At 45.3% G+C, this 18,427-nt stretch overlaps 1 protein-coding gene across 1 annotated transcript in view; it reads left to right on the top strand.

Moving 5' to 3' along the window:
- Positions 1–238: 238 nt before the first annotated feature.
- Positions 239–18,427, top strand: part of LOC134099342 (serine/threonine-protein kinase DCLK1-like) — a 53,790-nt gene continuing 35,601 nt past the window's right edge. The window contains exons 1-3 of the mRNA XM_062552163.1: positions 239–307; positions 648–1,041; positions 2,252–2,604. Of these exons, the coding sequence (XP_062408147.1) occupies positions 681–1,041; positions 2,252–2,604 (714 nt within the window). The 5' untranslated portion in view covers positions 239–307; positions 648–680. The remainder of the gene's footprint in view (positions 308–647; positions 1,042–2,251; positions 2,605–18,427) is intronic.

Genomic DNA, 18,427 nt, shown 5'->3' with positions numbered 1-18,427 from the left:
TCGCGCATCCTATTAAGCGCATCTCCAGGGATACTAGCCCAGGCTACCGGTAAAGGCGTGTGCTGTACTCCGACTCCGCATCTCAATGAGGGGACGGACCAATGTAAATCATTGCCAAAAGGGGGGACGAACACCAGCTGCAGCCCAGCCTCCGTCTCGCACGGAGAACACGAGTGTAACCACAGGGCAACAAAGAGGCACACGATTCTCCCCACTGCCTTTACCAACCCCAAACCATTGAAACCGAACTGCTGCATGCCGCAACTGGAATTATCTTTGAGAAAGAAGCCCATTATAGCGCATTGAGGTGAGATCTTGCTTTTCAATTTCCATGCTTTAATGAGATGATACACCTGCACTTTCTCTCAGTCGTTTACATAGATTAGGGATGGAGTGCTCTCTGTCCTGCAGTGGGCATCCAAGACTGGGCGTGTTAGCATGATTTCAACCACTTAAATAATGATGATATAAAAAAGAAGGAGCAAAACTTTATTTGTCTCATACATGTGAAAAGATTATATACCATTTGCAATCTGTCTTTTAATCGATTCTTTATGACACGGGATACAATACATGTAGCACAGCTTTGTGTTATGTGGCAATGGCTAGTAAAGAACAAAAAACTGACATGATTTCTTTCCCTGTAGACCATCAAAACGTTATTTCAGCGCTAAGGCGACATGGAGTTGGAACATTTTGACGAACGGGACAAAGCGCAGAGGTACAACCGCGGGGGCTCCCGGGCAAACGGCCTGCCCAGTCCTACGCACAGCGCACATTGTAGTCTGTACCGTACCCGCACCCTCCAAGCGCTGAGTTCAGAGAAGAAAGCTAAGAAGGTCCGCTTCTACCGCAATGGGGACAAGTACTTCAAGGGAATTGTGTATGCCATATCCCAGGACCGATTCAGGTCTTTCGAAGCCCTGCTAGCTGACCTCACACGCTCTTTATCCGACAATGTGAACTTGCCACAGGGGGTCCGCACAATATATTCCATTGATGGGATAGAGAAGATCACCAGTATGGATCAGCTAGAGGAGGGTGAGGCTCTACTAGCTGAATTTCACACTTCTACATGTTAACATGAAAGCTCACACAGTACTGGCATGGCTGTTTGAGTACAGTAAATGATATTCAGACAACAGCAACATGACACGGAGAAGGCTCTTAAAACAAATGTATGAAGGATCTGGGGTTTGATAACAGTGTGGATGCCATACAGACCCGTTTTCCTTCTCTGGTATCCATCAAAAATTGTTTAGTAGCCTACCTCTTTGTGATGCTGAACACAGACATGTCCCTCTCACACACAGAATAATCTGATTGACTGCAGAAATGTTATGGTATGTCTGCCACTATTTTGGCCTTGGGCAGGTGTACGCTGACGGGGGTAGTACAACTCTAAGGGCCCAGTGCTGACAAGGGACCCCCAGAGACCCCCCCCCCCCCAACTATCTATTTCAACTATAAATCATCGGTGGGGGGCTCACATTTTTAGCAGCACCCCTAAGGGATATTCAACTTATAAAAGTGAGATTTAGACCTACATGGCCCACAGATTTATAAGCCTATAAAAGACATTGTTATCAGTTGTATGTAGGTACTACAGTAGGTTTCATACAAGTTCCAGTGAATAAAGATCCTGTTTAATAGATGCAGTCCTCTTATGTTATATCAGATCTGGGCCTGACCTATCTGGGGACTGCACTAGCAGTGGATGGCTTGTTCACTTCAGCATCGGCTTCAGGGTGACTTACTGCTAACATGGTGCAGTTCATTTCATTTGGAGAGGTCAGGGGAGGCTTATCTGTCTGTCCAGAGGAGACTTAATGGACTGCTGTGCCAAACCATTACCATTACCACTGACCGACCTATGACCTTACATATAATTATGGGAACAGTAAGCAATAATAAAGTAGGGGTATAGGCGTATGTGGTCATGAAGACTGACCCTTTCGTCACGCCTTCTTCTCATTAAGTACAGTAGGTCCAGGCTCTGCTGTCCCAGACTGCTTTGCTCTACTGGCAAGTGCCTGTAATGGCTAAGGATGCATACATCATGCATGCATGCATACATATGTGTTTCCTGCCCTGACTATGATCATGGTCATACCACTCAAGCAACATTACTAATGCATATACTCTCAACACACACTACTACTACAACTACTACTACTGTGGCACTGACACATTGTTCTACAATCCGCTGACAGCTTGTAATATTGCCTATACTGTACTGCCAACCCCACAGGTGAGAGCTACGTGTGTGGCTCCATAGAGCCTTACAAGACGCTGGAGTACACGAAGAATGTAAACCCCAACTGGTCGGTCAACGTGAAGACGGCCGTGGCTGCCCGCGCGCCCACTTCTCTGGCCAGTGCCAGCGCCAAGGCCAGCTCCCTGGAGGGCAGGGAGTCGCGCGACTACATCCGGCCGAAGCTGGTGACTATCATCCGCAGCGGCGTGAAGCCGCGCAAGGCCGTGCGCATCCTGCTGAACAAGAAGACGGCGCACTCCTTCGAGCAGGTGCTCACGGACATCACGGAGGCGGTCAAGCTGGACTCGGGCGTGGTCAAGCGGCTCTACACCGTGGACGGGAAAATGGTAGGTCCAGTTCTGCTCCTCTCTACTACACGCTGTCTTCTGTCCAGAGGTGGAAAAAGTTCAGCTTCAGAGAGTGAAAGTCCAACCATGTGTTGGTTCTACCTGTGCACTTAGCACAGGTGATCTCACCAATTAGCCACTCTTACCTGGCTGAAGAGATGTGCTAATTACAATCAGTTGGTTTTAATTAATGGTTGGCACAGATGTATGGCAGGTCTTTTACTTTCTGAAGTTGGACTTTTCATCTCTGCTTCTGTCATTGGATGCAACCCCCAAGGACAACGCTCAGTCCTGTCTACCTTTCAGATGTGTCAAAGCTAAGGCCATACATGTGGAGGGAATCAGGAGAACACTGTAGGGAGGGGGGTGCAACCAGAGAGGGTTAAAGCGGATAGTAATGAAGGATCTCTGGTGCAACTGTGTGGATGTGAAGGCTCCAGATGTCTTAGTCTAACTGTATAGTTGATTACAGCTTTATCTGTGTGTGTATGCCATAAGCCAGTGCTTTGAGGTGCTGTTATTTACTGGTTATCATGCCCTGGTGGGAGTACTGTCTGCCTTCACTTCGGTGTGCATAATTCTGCCCTCTAAACAAACAGGAATGTGCTCACCTGTTTCTTTTATTTTCTGGGTAGTCTCAGCACCTGCTTAAGAATTTACAAAGAAAAGCGTCACGCCGTAGGCAGAATGTATGGTATCTTCAGAACTGTTTTAATGTTGCAGCTTGAACAGATGTGATGCAATCTAAACACTTCTCAGCAGTGTAGGGTTGTCGGTGCTGGATCTTCTGTATTGGTTCTTCATTCTGACTGTTCGCCGATGTTCACATTCCCTCCCTTTTCATGATGAGGGACACTTGAAGTCGGCTCTAGCAGGGGGTGTAATACCAAAGAGGTCTTACCGTCTTCTCTGAATAACTTTTGTGTAGTTTGAGGCAGAGATGATGATATATCTCTTATCTGAACGACAGCCTTTGTGATGTTTTTGGGTTGCTTCAAGGGAGCTGTGAGAAAAGACGTCTGCCCCAATTACAGATAAATCTCCCGTTTTTATAAAGCAGTCTGCCTCACAGCGGTGGAAGCCTATTAATCCCTCTTTTTCAAATTCACATTTGCGGAACTGCGGATGAAACGAATTTGACTCATCAGTTTGTCCTGCGTGGTCTATCTCTTAGCCCCTCAGCTATGGCCTTTTGCACTTGTCTCTATTCAGTCACACAGGAGCCATATCTCAAGACAGCAGCCCAGCGACTGAGTCAATTTGAACGCGTAGGTCTCTGCCGAGAGCGCCTGGTCTGGCCCTTCAACTACTGAGATGCACTGTGTCGCTCTTCAGACCACCACCACCGCCACCACCACCACCACCAGTGGGTGATCTGATTTTAGCAGCGCGCTGCCCTGGTTTTTCCGCCGGGGCGAGGTACTGTAGTGTTTGCGTCAGCGTTAGCCCAATCGGGGTCAGGCTGTTCCCTTTCACAAAAATCCTGCCCAAGCTGACAGGGAGCCTCTGTCCTCAACTCACATGCTCTCCTCAAAATGACCCTCCCGTCGTCCTCAGGCATTTGGGGGACATGCCGCGTCCATTTTTAGAGGCACGCGTATTTAATGGGTGCTAGGGAAAATGGGTGCATATTAATCTGAAAGTTTCTAAAAAGGGGGTTAAATGGAACGATCTCTGAGGAATACAAAGTTTGGTCTGAGTGTCCTCCTAACGTCCTTAGGAATTAGTTTACAGTATATGCATATTTTGTGTTCTTCCCTGTAGAATGTCCTAATTTCTATGCAGACTTTATCTTTCTTGTTGGTTGTTTGTTTGTGTATAAGAGAGACAGAAAAAGAGAGGGAGGGAGAGAGAATATGTGTATTCATATACAAGCTCATAAGCTTCAAACTTAATGCATGAGTGTGTTTCTATTGATTCAAAAGCAAACACAGGGAATGTGTCCATGTGCCTACCTTGTCTTTGTTTGCCTGTAAGCAGAGATGGTACAGAGACATTAGAACAGACTCTGTTGGCTATGACAGTGACCTTTACTTTCCTTTAGTCTCTGTGGGAGCAGCCTGAGCTTTGTGACCTTCTGTCAGCCCCAGACCTCATGGCTCACTGCCAGCGTGTGCCACCCTTCTATCCAGAGCAACCCCTCTCCTGTCAGGCATGACTTTGCCCCCTCGCCCCCTTTCTCTCCCCGTCAGCGTGGAGGTGATCCCTCGAATGCTAACCCCTGAACACTAGCTCCACAGTATCTCTGAAAACGGCAGCTGTGTGTGTCTCACCTGATGCAACATGGCAGAGTGAGTGACTAAGCATGAAAAATGTACGCAAAAAAAAAAGCGTGTCTTGTCTGATGTCGACGCGGGGAGAGGTTCTGGGGGGGGAGTCGCTCACAGTAGGTTGTCTAGCGTCCCAGCAGGGCCCTGACTGTGGCTCAGTGGAAACCTGGGGAAGTGGGCTACGTTAATTAGCTGTGCGTGGGAAGATGTCTGCTTAAGAGGCTAATGAGATGTGGGTTGCTGGGGAAGCTGGCCTGCAGAATCCCTACAGCGTTGTCACACTTTGCTAACCCACTAGTCTAGAGGTGTCCAGTGGACACACTGGGTCAGTGTTCGGTGGAGAGTTTGGTCCTGCTGTCCAGGTAAAAGGGAAGAGTGTGTTTATTTTGGTATGCATCGTCTGTGTCACGTGGAATGGTGACAAACTGTGTGTGTATTAGTTTCTGTGTCAACCTAAGGCTTTAGAACCATGAGGATTATTTTTGCTCATTTTGATACTCAATTGCATTATGGCAGGAAATGGCCATGAATATAATTGAATTCATTAGGCAGTATCAAATGCACAAATATAGTGGAATTGAAAGGACTTGAACTATAGGCCTAAAATAATTACATTTTGTAGCAGGCCTAATTGTGTACAATTACTGATAACGATAACGATTCTAATGGTAATGACTTTCATGTCTAATAGAGCTAGAGAACCAGGGAGTTTAGTGTTCCAGAATCTTTAGAAGAACTCTAGTACCAGGAGGAAACTAGAGCATATGGACTGTTTGGCAATAACATCAGACAATAATGTTCCCACCCTGAAACATTATTTTTTTTCTCACCTTTTGCTGTTGTTTCTTTTTTTTTGCGTGGGGCCTATTAATAGACTGTCTGCCTCTGTGCTGCGTTGGTGCCATTTTCAAAGAAATTGTGATCTGATTTTTTCCTTTTTTTATTATCCTTGGCTGGTTTCTATGGTGATGGTGGTTGGTGGAACCGGTTGCTAAGGAACAGCCTCTGCGGCAGAAAGGTGCAGTGGTGATGTCACGCAGGCCTATACTGGAGGAGAGGGAGGAACAGGGCTGCAGTACAGGAATGAGGGACTTTCCCCAGAGAGAAACTGATCCTAGATCAGTCTGTGCCCTGTTCTGGCAACAGTGTGCCTCAGAGTCTGTTCTACTGTACTCTGTGCTGTGGGACGTGTTCTGTGGTTTACAGATGACAGCAGTTAGAGTGATATAGTGTTAATTATTAGTAGTGCAATATTCCTTAATAGCAATTAATGAAAACAACATAGGAATCATGAAATAGTTGTGTTTTATATTGCACATTTATAATGAAATATTAGTGTGAATAACAGTTGTATAAGTGGTCCAGAAATCTCTTAATGAGCCTTGCTGATGGTGACAGAGGTAGTGATATGCTTCAAATGTACTCAAATCATCAAAAGTGAACATATTTTTTATGCTTCTAAAATGCATGTTAATTTAATTCAGTTAACTTCAGCCTCACCCACAGCAATGCCCGGGCCTCCCATTCATGTTGACTCCCTCATTAACTCACCGTGACGGAACGCACATCTATCAACCGGCTGCTGCCGATAATGTTGTTTCTCCTCAGATTTGATCTATTGACTCAACACTCTCTTCATGGACACTAAGTGCAGCTTTTAGGGCCTATCGTTTGGATGAGTAGTCATCACTTGGCATCGGTCAGCTCTTGAATAGACTGCCCCGGTCTGTCCGTTAGCCAGGCTGTCGCTCCGCATGCCCTCTGGCTGCCACGCTCCCGTGCCCAACAGAAGGTCGGTCTGTGCCCACAGTTTGCCTGCATTGATTCAGTTGGGCCCCTGCCCTGCATTATTCAATTAGACAGAAGGCCCTGTGTTTTGATGCTTTATTGAGCCACGGGCCACTCACCTAATTCACTTCTGGAGTGCTTGTTATCAGCATGGACAGAGATGTTTGGTAGCTTTTAGGTTGGTGAGGATATATCGACAGCATAATGGATGATATGGAGACTCATAATACATTATGAATGATTTTGCATTGATGTTTGATTTATGATTTGTATGTATGTCTCATTACTGGTGATATTAAGCTTAAAGCCTATTGGCAGTAATTTATCATGAATAAATTACATCTTCTTACAGGTAATGCATGCACTTTACATTTCAAAATATTGAAGTTGTAGGAAATAGCTACTGTACATTACTGTCATTGTACACTGTTAGTTTTCTTATCATGCTGGTCTTACAGACGTATACCCTACATTTGTTGCAATGTCACAGTACTAATCATCACCTTGTACAGATACAGTATCAGTATCATGCACACAACACACCCAGCAGAGCCACCAACTGCATTGGGTGTTCATCAAGCAAACAGCATGGAAGGTGAGACCCCACTGTGGTAGCTCCGCTCATTAACCTGCTGATTGCTCTCTCTCTCCTCTCTCCTCTCTCTGTTTCTCTCTCTCTCTCTCTCTCTCTCTCTCTCCTTTCCTCCTCCTCTGCCTCATGCTGCTGAGTCACTGTCATGGCTCCCCCTCAGTAGGTCATTTGTGCGGGATTGGATTAGGCTGGTCACATGTGCGGTGCGATGGGTCACTCGCCGCCGCTAATTGGCATTAACACCTCCGAACTCACCCCAGGGGAGGGGGCTGCTGTCTGGGCTGTGTTTGCTCAGCAGATGCTTATTTTTATGAGGGGTTTATTTTTGTGCCCGAGTGGTGCCTCTGGAAACAGATGTGACACCGGATGGAGAGAGAGAGAGAGAGAGAGAGAGAGAGAGAGAGTGTGGGAGAGTGTGAGAGAGAATCTGGTAGGGACTGACAGAGAGAGAGAGAGATTGACAGAGAGAGAGAGAGAGAGAGAGAGATTGCTCATGTCTGGCACAGACAGATAAAACAGAGGAAAAGGTCAAAGAAATGTAGGACGAAAGAGAACATGACAAACACAAGTAGAGAGAGAGAGAGACTGACAGTGGGAGATAGCCAGGCTAAACAGGTCCTGCTGAGAGAGATAAAAAAGAGAAGCATTAGGTCATAGAACAACACAGAGAGAGAGAAGGAGGGAGAGAGAGAGAGAGAAGGAGAGAGAGAGAGAGAGAGAGAGAGAGAGAGAGAAGGAGAGAGAGAGACTCCTGAGGGCACATGGCACGTCATGCTGGGTTGTTGTGAGCGTGGAGGTTGTGTGAGCGGGTCGGGGCTGCCGCTGATGTGGTGCGTGGGTGGATGCAGCGGTGGGGGCCGTGTGAACGGATGGGGGGAGGGGGGTTGATGATGGTGTTGTGTGTGGGCGGTTGCAGCGGCGGTGGCGGTAGCATGAGTTAGCATGAGTCTGAGTCTGAATGAAGGAGCTTCCCCCATCGCCTGTGGTGTCTCCTCCTCCCTCTCCTCCCCCTCCTCCTCCTCTCTCTCTCTCTCTCTCTCTCTCTCTCTCTCTCTCGCTCCTGTCTGCCTTGGCTCCTGTGTCTGGCAGCGTTTGCGTGCGGACAGACAGGAGGACGCTGCAGCTCAACGCCGTGGGTGTGTTTGTTCAACGGCCACAAATCTCCACGAAACGGGTAGCTTTGGACCCCATACTGATGTTGTGTCAGCATGACCACTGCACAACATAATGCTTGCTCGCCCTCTCCCTCTCTCTCTCTCTCTCTCTCTCTCTCTGAAACAGCCTTGTAAGACAGTGAAATGTCACTGTTTGATGTGCTGGCTGTCCCCCCCTTCAGTTGCACGCTAGCGTAATCATCCAGCCGTTGTCCCCCCTCGTTGGTGTGGGAATCCCTCCACAGTGGCTGATGAAGAGCAGTCTCAGTGGTGAGGCAGCATGATCCAGTGGCTGCGGGTGACCTTGAGTCTGCTGTTGCCACTGTGGGCTTGTGTAACGTACCAACCAGTGCAATCAATCTCCTCTGCTGATCAGTGATCATGGGGCTGGGGAGTGTCTGCGTGACGGCTGTATAGTATCTAATATCTATGGGAGCTGTCAGGATGACAGTTGTGTTTTATATACTGTATATGAGGTGTGGGCAGTTCTAGAATTGGATTATTAGAGTATGGATGCATTGATATGGAAGGGATAATGGACGACACAGCATTCACAGAAAGTAATGCACGTTGCCACTTGCGTTAAGTTATGCGATATTATTATTACTTCCGCCAAGGAGGTTATGGGAGCTGTCAGGATGACAGTTGTGTTATTTAAGCATTATCGCACGAGTGGGAGTGGTGTTGTTGGCCAATATCGCCACGGCTGTGGTTCGCCGCAGGCACGAAGCCGAAGGCTGAGTGCCGTAGGTAACTTCAGCCGTGGCGATATTGGCCAACAACACCACGACCACGAGTGCGATAATGCTTTTATACAACAGTTCCATTGCCAACAAAAAAACATACCCGAGTGCATTTTTAGGAAGGATAATTATTATTTGCCATCGTTTTATTTAGCCCAGTTCCTCCGCTATGCGAAGTAGGCCTAGCTCAGAACGCTTGTGGTTGCTATGCAACTGCTAAATCAAAGCGAAGAGTCAACTGTCGCGGAGTGATTATTAGCGGTGAAGAGTCACCAGTGGTGATATCGGTTAATATCACCACTGATAGAACGCGTCTCGTCCAATCAGATATTGCTAAATCGTTCGACCGGACCTAACTGTTGTATAAATATATATATATATATATATATATATATATATATATACTGTATACTGTATGAGGCGTGGGCAGCTCTAGAATTGGATTATTAGAGTATCATGCATTGATATGGAAGGGATAATGGACGACACGGCGTTCACAGAAAGTAATGCACATTGCCACTTTGTGCAATGTTAGGCTATAATTTAAACATTTTAATCGTTAAAACTGGGTCTGTTGGGATGGACTGATTATTGTTTACCAAATAATGTGTTCTCGTTGGAAGAAGGCAGTGCTGGCATTCAGAATGGACAATAATCTTGCCAATCTGTTTGCTGTGTGTGTGTGTGTGTGTGTGTGTGTGTGTGTGTGTGTGTGTGTGTGTGTGGAGAGGTCTGTTTCTTGTGTGTACACACTTCTGCGCTGCGTTAATCAGCCAAGTTCGTCTTTAAGACTGAAGAAAAGGCAGATGGTGTGGAGAGAAGAAAAAAGAACAAGGGGGAGAAATGTAGAGGTACAGGGATGCTCCATCCAGAGGGAAAAGCCTTAAAGACCTTATAAAGAATGCTGTCCCTTTAAAACCTTCCAGAACGCTCCAGAGCTTTCTTCCCTTTCCTCCTCTACTTGTCCCTACCCTTCAGCTGACCCCCAAAGTGTGGTTATGCAACTGATCTGGGTACAGCTCCGAACAGTTCTGACAACCTGACACACAGGAGGGCCTCTGACCCTGAAGCACAGCATCAGTGTCTGTGAGCTGAAAACGATGGGCGTCATCATGCTCTTCAGACACCCACCCGTCACTCCAGGCGGTATTCTAATGGCTCGCTCGTCCACTCTGGATTTCCTCTCTCGCTGAGAGATTGTGACACCACTTCACATCAAAACACCACCTGGATCTGTGACTCAAATCTCTATTCGAAGCAGCAGCAGCAGAAGCAGCCGAAGCAGCCGAAGCCCTCCCTTCAGCTCCCTTATTCAACCTTCGAGAACTCGAGCATTAGAGAGAGGGAGAGAGAGAGAGAGAGAGAGAGAGTTATTAATGCGTTAATTCCACAATTCTCTTAAACATTTATTTATTTATTTTCCCTTAAACTCTTTATGTGTACATGTAATTGAGCTTTGGCAATATTGTTCATGAAACTTTCATGCCAATAAAGCTTTATTGAATTGAATTGAATTGAATTGAATTGAATTGAGAGAGCGAGAGAGAGATCATGCGGTCAGAGATGCAGCGTGTTTATGAAATGTGGTTCTTTTCCAGACGAGCCGGTAACTGTACACTCCTCTGCCAACCCCACCCACCTCCACCCACCCCCACCCCCACCCCACCTGGAGCCCCAGGGTCCTGGTCCAGCCCTGGAGGATGCTGGAGGCTTTGTGCAGATGAATGATTGAGCTGTGTGTGCTCACATACTGCCGGAGCTGCCAAGGCGCTGACTAGGCCCTCTGCTCGTAAATCCCTGCAGTGAAGAAGAGATAGAGAGATGCTGAGAGAGTGGAAGAGAGAGAGAGAGAAAGAGAGAGAGAGATGCTGACAAAGTGACAGAGAGAGAGAGAGAGAGAGAGAGAGATGCTGAGAAAGCGACAGAGAGAGAGAGAGATGCTGAGAGAGCGACAGAGAGAGAGAGAGATGCTGAGAAAGCGACAGTGAGAGAGATGCTGAGAAAGCGACAGAGAGAGAGAGATGCTGAGAGCAACAGAAAGAGAGAGAGAGAGAATGAAGAGAGGATGGGGGTAGTGTGTGTGAGAATGAGACAAAGACAGAGATGATGAAAGATGACAGGGGAGAAAAAGGAAGTCAGGGAGAGATAGAGGAGGATCAGCGAGTGATAGAAGAAGAAGAGAGGAGAGAGGGGTCAAAGGAACAGTAACAAATGAACGTATAGGCTACTGTAGTTAAGGGACACTGAGAACAGTGAAGAGGGAGAGAGCCGGAGGGGTTGAGAGCGGTAGGTGCATTCTGGGTCGCCGTGACGATGGGGCTCTGCTGACTTGCATCTGCGGGGCCTGTCATTACTCATCCGAGGGAGGGACGGCTACTGCTGTCGCTGTTGTTACGCAAGGCCCGGGCCTGGCGACTTGGCCCACTTCAGAATGAATTGGTGCCAGCGGTTCCCTGTTACAGCGGAAGCCGGAGGTTCGGCTGCGCTTATTTATGGCGTTCAAAGGCCCATTACTTGGCAGGCACAAAACCTGTAACTCATCAGACGTGACTTTGAATGACTTGGAATGAGGCGGTTGGAATTATACGCTGGATATCCATCACTGTGTCCTGACTGCTCTGCCATGTGCGCTGTACACTTAGCACTCTGCACTTAGTTTGCGCTTTCAGAAAGATATGTCTTGATTTTTTTTACAGTCCTGGTCATTCACATTATTGTTTTGTTTGATATTATGCAACATGCTTTTTTTTAAGTATATTTTTGGGGCTTTTTTATGCCTGTCATGCGACAGGACGGTGAAGACTGACAGGAAGTGAACGGGAGAGAGAGAGTAGGGGGTGGGATCCGGAAGGGACTACGGGGTGGGAATCGAACCTGGGTCGCTGGTGTACGGTGCAGCTACCCCGGCCAGCCGCCAGCCAGCTTGGGCCTGCAACATGCCTTTATTGGAATTTGTCATGTTTTTTGAAGGCCCATGTACAGTTTTCTTTGTATTGATATAAATAACTTATGTATTGATCTTAATGTCTTGCTAGCCTTGTCTATATATGAAATTGGATTGTGACAAGGTATATTTTTCTATGTCCATTTTTCTGATGTACATCTGATTGTTTTTGTATCACTTGCTATTTGTTTATTCATACTTTTCTGGACTTTGATGGTTTTGAGTGTAGCCTACGTCTATGGTTTCCATATAGTAGGTAGATTGAGGCACCACCCCTGTCAGGTGTCTCTGTTTAACTTAATAAGGTATCTACCCATGCCTACCATTCTAGACTCTGATGAAGATGTGGTAAACGTCGGAACGTTAGTCCACTATGTTGGCACCTTAATAAATATGTAAACTTCACATCTGAGTTGCTCCGGTGAACCTTGATTCTTTGCCTTTATTGTTGCTTTGTTCCCTCTCAGGGGTCTCTAAGATAACCCCCCACACATCATGTTGAAAACCAGTGCAACTTAGGCCAGTGATAATGGGCCATCTTCTGAGAGATGAAGCCTGTCTCTTAACCCTCTGAATTATGAATGACTGGAGAGTCAGCTGTTTGTTGAAAGCTGAAGTACGATAGAGCAGAGCTGAAGTACGATAGATTGCTCTGTTTCAATCGTCCCTGGTGAAATTTGACCAACTTAAGATGATGATATCATCCTACAGTAGCAACATTCTTGACACTATCCCCTGGCAAAATCCTGAATACCATCCTCCCAAAATCTTGGATGCTGCTAGGATGGTATTGGAATCAAGTTGGTAAAATTGCACTGTGTGGTGGGTTTTCCCAGATCGCATCATGTTTTACTTTAATATATACTGTGCATGCTGATGTGTGTGACTATGCTATTACCAGACATGGATTACAAAGATATTACAGTTGTTGCCCGTGGCTTGAACACATTTTGCAAAACTTTGCAAAAAAGGAAATATACCTTTCACATCTATGTCAAATTGAAACTCTATCAGTACCTAAACTCTATCAAAGCCTCACAATCATTTGTCAAAATGTAACTCTGGTGACAAAATGAAACACACTTGCATCATATGCATACACTTTCAGATCAGGAGGAACACACTAGTCTACTTTATATAAAACACATACATTTTGCAAAACTTCGCTCATTGTGCCAAAACTCTACACACAAGTAAACATGACACAACACTGAGAAATATACCATTCACATCACCATTTCCAATGGCTAGACTGAGGGTTTTTTTGTATCTGGCTGATTTGTGTTCAGTTTTGTAAGTAAGTGCCTTCAAGTGTGTATTTGAGAGGTTGCAATTGCCCGATGTGTTTTGTATTTTGGATACATGTGTTTTCCGAATGGCGCCCGGAGATTTCATTTTTGAAGTGTCTGTATGAAATAGAGAGTAGTGTGCAGGACCAAGTGTGTTACATAAAGGAGTAAGTGTGTTGTAGAATTGCAACTAGAGTGCAAAGCAGCACTTTAGGTATGGGTACATGTGTTTGAGTTATGGTACAAAAGCTTCAAAATTGTGTTACTTTAGTCTAAGCATAGGTCTATAGCGTTCAAGCAACGGGCAAAAACTGTATGCTATTGGTGTATTGGAATGACTGTGGGGTTTAGTGTACTGTAGATGATACTTTAAGGTTTTCTCGTAGTCAAGTGAAAACTGAGTTGTAGTCTTTTGGTCTGCTGGTCCTTACATCTTCAAGAGTGTGTGTGCCCTCCAGTGGTTGTTTCGTGTGATTGCAGCTGTTTGATTTTGTCTACAATCAAACATGGTTATCCTAACAATAACACACTCATTATTCTATACTATTCACTTTGTTGTAAGATTATAGCTAGCTAACTGCAATTAGTATTTATCACTCAGACATATGAAATGAAAGAGGAGGTATCAATCAACATGTTTTTTTCTCCCCGATGGGTAACACCAATCCAATGCAGATATAATTATGACATGTTCAGAGGCCCTCAAAGGTACCACAATTAAATGAAAAGGTGTGCTGCGCCTGTTCAACCATTCCTGTAGAAAACCCATAGCTCAGTAAAGTGCCCTCAGGTATGCCTGCTTTAAAAATAGGATGATAGGGAAGAACATCATTCCAACTAAACATTCAATAATGAATACTTTATATTATAATATGTTAACCTATTCATGGGTTTCAACAGGTCCCTTTCCACAGGTGGGATAATCAAGCATCATGCAATACTTAGTCTGACTCTGATGAAGACGGTGTAACGTCGAAACGTTAGTCCCACAATGTTGGCACCTTAAATACATTTTTTTTTTTAAAAACTTCACATCTGAGTTGCTCCGGTGAACCCCTTTTTCTTTACTACAGTTGGTCCACTCCCGTGACGCACCAGATAGTGATTTCAGGAGCGCGGAGGACTTTTTGTTTTTTCTAATCTATGCAATACTGAGTGTTTGCTCCATGTGAGAACGATTCATGCACTGTCCCTGGCCACTCACTCGCATCTCAATGACGTGACGTTCACTTACAGTAAAGGAGCCACAGGCCACTGCTGTTGTTGACTGCTGTACCACTGAGGACTATTATGAGTCATGTCCGTCATTGGTGGTGGTGGGTACAATTACTGCAATTAAATGATGCCTATTAAATGTCCCCTATAGCCTGACGAGCCAGACCCACATCAAGATGTAGGGTCTGGACACTCACCGTAGACAGGGTTCAATCGGAGGGGTGGGATAAACAGTTGTCTTTCAAATTCCCTCCCCGCAATAGGATAACGCTAAACGAATCATCTTCTTGTTTTCAAGTAGCAGGATGCGTAACCTTCCCTCTCCACGCAATAGGATAACGCTAAACAAATCATCTTCTTGTTTTCAAATAACAGGATGCGTTACCGTCGCAACTTCTGGTCGCATGTCAGTCACCATTATGTTAAGCCCACCCACCGACTCTATGCACGCTGTGATTGGGCCGCTGGTGCTGGGGGTTCTCAGCTCCCTGGCTCAATGGATCGTGCCTACTGTAGACTGCCCCGCCAGCCAAATTACATTTGCTGCCGCCAGGGGCGTCTAGATTTCTAGGCTATGTCCCCTATTCATTTTATTATTTTTTTTTCTGCAAGAGTAATATTATTGGTTATCGGTATCGGCCACAACAAACCGATAAATATTGGTTATCGTTATCGGCCCTAAATTTCCATATCGGTGCATCTCTATTTTAAATCAGTCATATCAAGGCTGTAATCATAATATATTTTGAGGGGGACATGCCCCCTGCCCCCCCCCCCCCCCACACACACACACAATATAAAGACATATGGTACATTGTTATACTACAACTAGAAAAGCACTGCAGACCTCCGCGCAGACCGCCGCGCAGACCTCCGCCTCTATTGGTACCTCTGCCAAAGAGGTTATGTTTTCATCGGGGTTTGTGTGTTTGTTTGTTTGTTTGTCTGTCTGTCTGTCTGTCTGTCTGTCTGTCTGTCTGTCTGTCTGTCTGTTTGTTAGTTAGCAAGAAAACTGAAATTTTCAGGGAAGGTCAGAAATGATCCAAGGAAGAAACAATAAAATTTTGGGAGTGATCGTCGGGATTCTGGAGCCGTTGATGTTTTTCGCTTAGCGGTGTAATGTCATGGTATGGCCACGTGGTGGCGTTCTGAATAGTTTAGGTTCAAATGTATGACAACTTGAACCTCATCTTAAGATTGTTAATTTGATTTTTTAGACTATTACCCGAACATGCTCGTAGCGTGAACGCGCGTGCACTGCTCTATATGGGGAGCTGTCCACGTTGATAGTGCTGAAATATCCCCAAATTTGATGGTGATTTGATGGTGATGTCAGGTGTTTTCAATCACCCAATGTGTTTTGTATTTTGAATAGATGTGTTTTCCCGATGGTACCCATGAGATCTCATTTATGAAGTGTCTTATGTATGAAATGGTATGTAGTGTGCAGTAAGTGTTTTGCAGAATAGCAACTAAAGTGCAAAGCAACGCTATTAAGGTATAGTAACAAAAGCTTCAAGTTGTGTTACTTTGGTCTAAGCATGTGTTCAAGCAATGGGCAAAAACTGAAAACAGTATACTGTACATGATGATGTATGACTTTGTTATTGCCAAATTATTTAGTAGTGTAGAGATTACTTGACTGTAGCTGTAGTCTTTGCTTTTGGATTTGGGAATCACAGACTGCTGGTTATCCTTGATGAGTCTGCACTCTGTGTTAAACTAAACACACAGTCACAGAGGGAGAGGGAAGTGTGTGTGTGTGTGTGTGTGTGTGTGTGTGTGTGTGTGTGTGTGTGTGTGTGTGTGTGTGTGTGTGTGTGTATGTAAGCATATGTGTGCGCGTGCCAGAGAAAGAGAAAGAAACACACACACTCAGCAGGCAGTCAGGCAGCTGGGGCAGGGAAGCATGGGAGGAAGAAGGCAACAGGAAGGTACTGTCTCACTTATCCAACAGGAAGAGGAAATCAATACTGAGGCCAGCCAGATGAATCCTGGCTGAAGCCTCCCCTCAGGGCAGCCATTTTGGATCCTGCATCCTAGTTGTCCTGGGAGACTTCAGGAGGTTACATAAGCTGTGAGAAACTCATCTGCGTTGCTCTGATAACCATATCAGCTACCGAATGCCTACAAATTGAATGGCACAGGTGGGGTATCCTACAAGCAAGTTAGACATATCTAGGCTATCTAGACATATCGAGGCTACACAAAGCCTTAACCCCCAACGATAGATAGCTGTTATGTGATACATTTGTAAAACTAGGCTTTCAGCTCAGATTTGTGCGAGTTCTCGGGAGAGAACTTTGTTTTACAGTAGTCAGTTGGATTGGTCAGAAGGCGGTAGTTTTTCACGATTTGAGCTATAACTTAGCACATAACCTGCTACCGTTGGCAGCATAAGACACCATGGTGACACAGCGACGCTAAAACAGATCCACTTTCGTATGACAGCATACCCTGGCTTTGAGCATAACATAACCTCGCTAAGCCACTAATCGAGCTTGGTAGGACACCCCATGGTGTTAGCTATAGTAGCAAAGCTATAGTTGATAGCTGTTGCCACATAGCTAGTGACCTACTCGGATAAGTAATGACTCTTAACCCCACCTCTCACAGTGGGAGGCAAGGTCAGTCAGAGTTCTCAGGGTTAAATGAACTGAGAGACCGCTGTGCATGTTTTTATTTGAATGTTGTTTATTTTGAATTTTGCATGTTTAAATTTCACTGGCCATGACACTCACTGAAATAACTAGATAGTGCAAAAGGACCAATGGCCTTATACCGGGCCTGTTTTAGCTACATTAACTATTTTGGTTTAGAAGTGCTAAGGCATTAGCTAAAGTGGCAGCACACTTAGATAGCATATTTCCAGTAAATCTATATTTTATATGTAGATAGAGTAGCAGAAAAGCAGAAAGCTGAAGTGGCTGCTCTCACCAGTTCCCTAGATCCACTGCGTTCTGTGCATCGAAATAAGCCGTGTGTGTGTGTGTGTGTGTATGTGTGTGTCCCGACATCTGACATTATGTCAAGGTCCTAAAATGAAGCAATACCTGGTTATTAGTATTACAGCATTCTGCTGCCAATTGTTGATTTCTAATGGTTTTACAGCTGCAGGAGGCGCCCACCCACCAATCAGAGACAAGAGATTCATGCAGGGATGTTGTGCTTGACTTTACTGGCCCGTTTGAGCCTGTTACCATTTCCACCAAACAAATCTCCATTATCTCCAAACAAAATAGGTTTGCGGAAAAAAAAAAGGGTAGGCCTATTACGATTTCATACATGGCATGGCTACTGTATTTCAAAGTGCATTTTGATAAATGTACAGTATAAGTCGGATAGCTTGGTGCCAATCCAAATAAAAATGGCAAATTCCAATCAACTGTGTTGACATGACAATAAATGATTGAACTTTGAACTTTTGCATAGGTCACTATGGGTGGCATCGTAGCACATATACTGTCTGCCTAGGTTTGCAGGCACAGCTCTTTGATTTGAAGATGCCTCTGAAAACTGTTCTGTATACTGTAACAAGTCCCTGGTTTAGCTCATGTCAGCGCTCACCCATATTAAAGTTTGTCTGGCTAAATCTGCTGTGGGTAAGTCCTTATAACCACAGTGTTGATCCTGCACTTTATTAAAACCCTGTAGGCTTACTCAAGTTTGGCCTAGTTTAGGGTTTTCTGTCAGACCTCGCAAAGAGGCAGTTTTTGAAGAAGCAGATCCAGTTGACATCCATAGAAGTTACTGTAAGCAAATGCCTGTCTTAGTTAGCATGTTGTCTATTCACGCATATTGTCTCTTGAATTGCCTTCATGAGAAGCT

Source organism: Sardina pilchardus, chromosome 13 (genome assembly GCF_963854185.1).
Source record: "Sardina pilchardus chromosome 13, fSarPil1.1, whole genome shotgun sequence".
Taxonomy (NCBI): domain Eukaryota; kingdom Metazoa; phylum Chordata; class Actinopteri; order Clupeiformes; family Clupeidae; genus Sardina; species Sardina pilchardus.
Note: the sequence above shows the minus strand (reverse complement) of the source record. Positions and strands in the feature narration are given on the sequence as shown.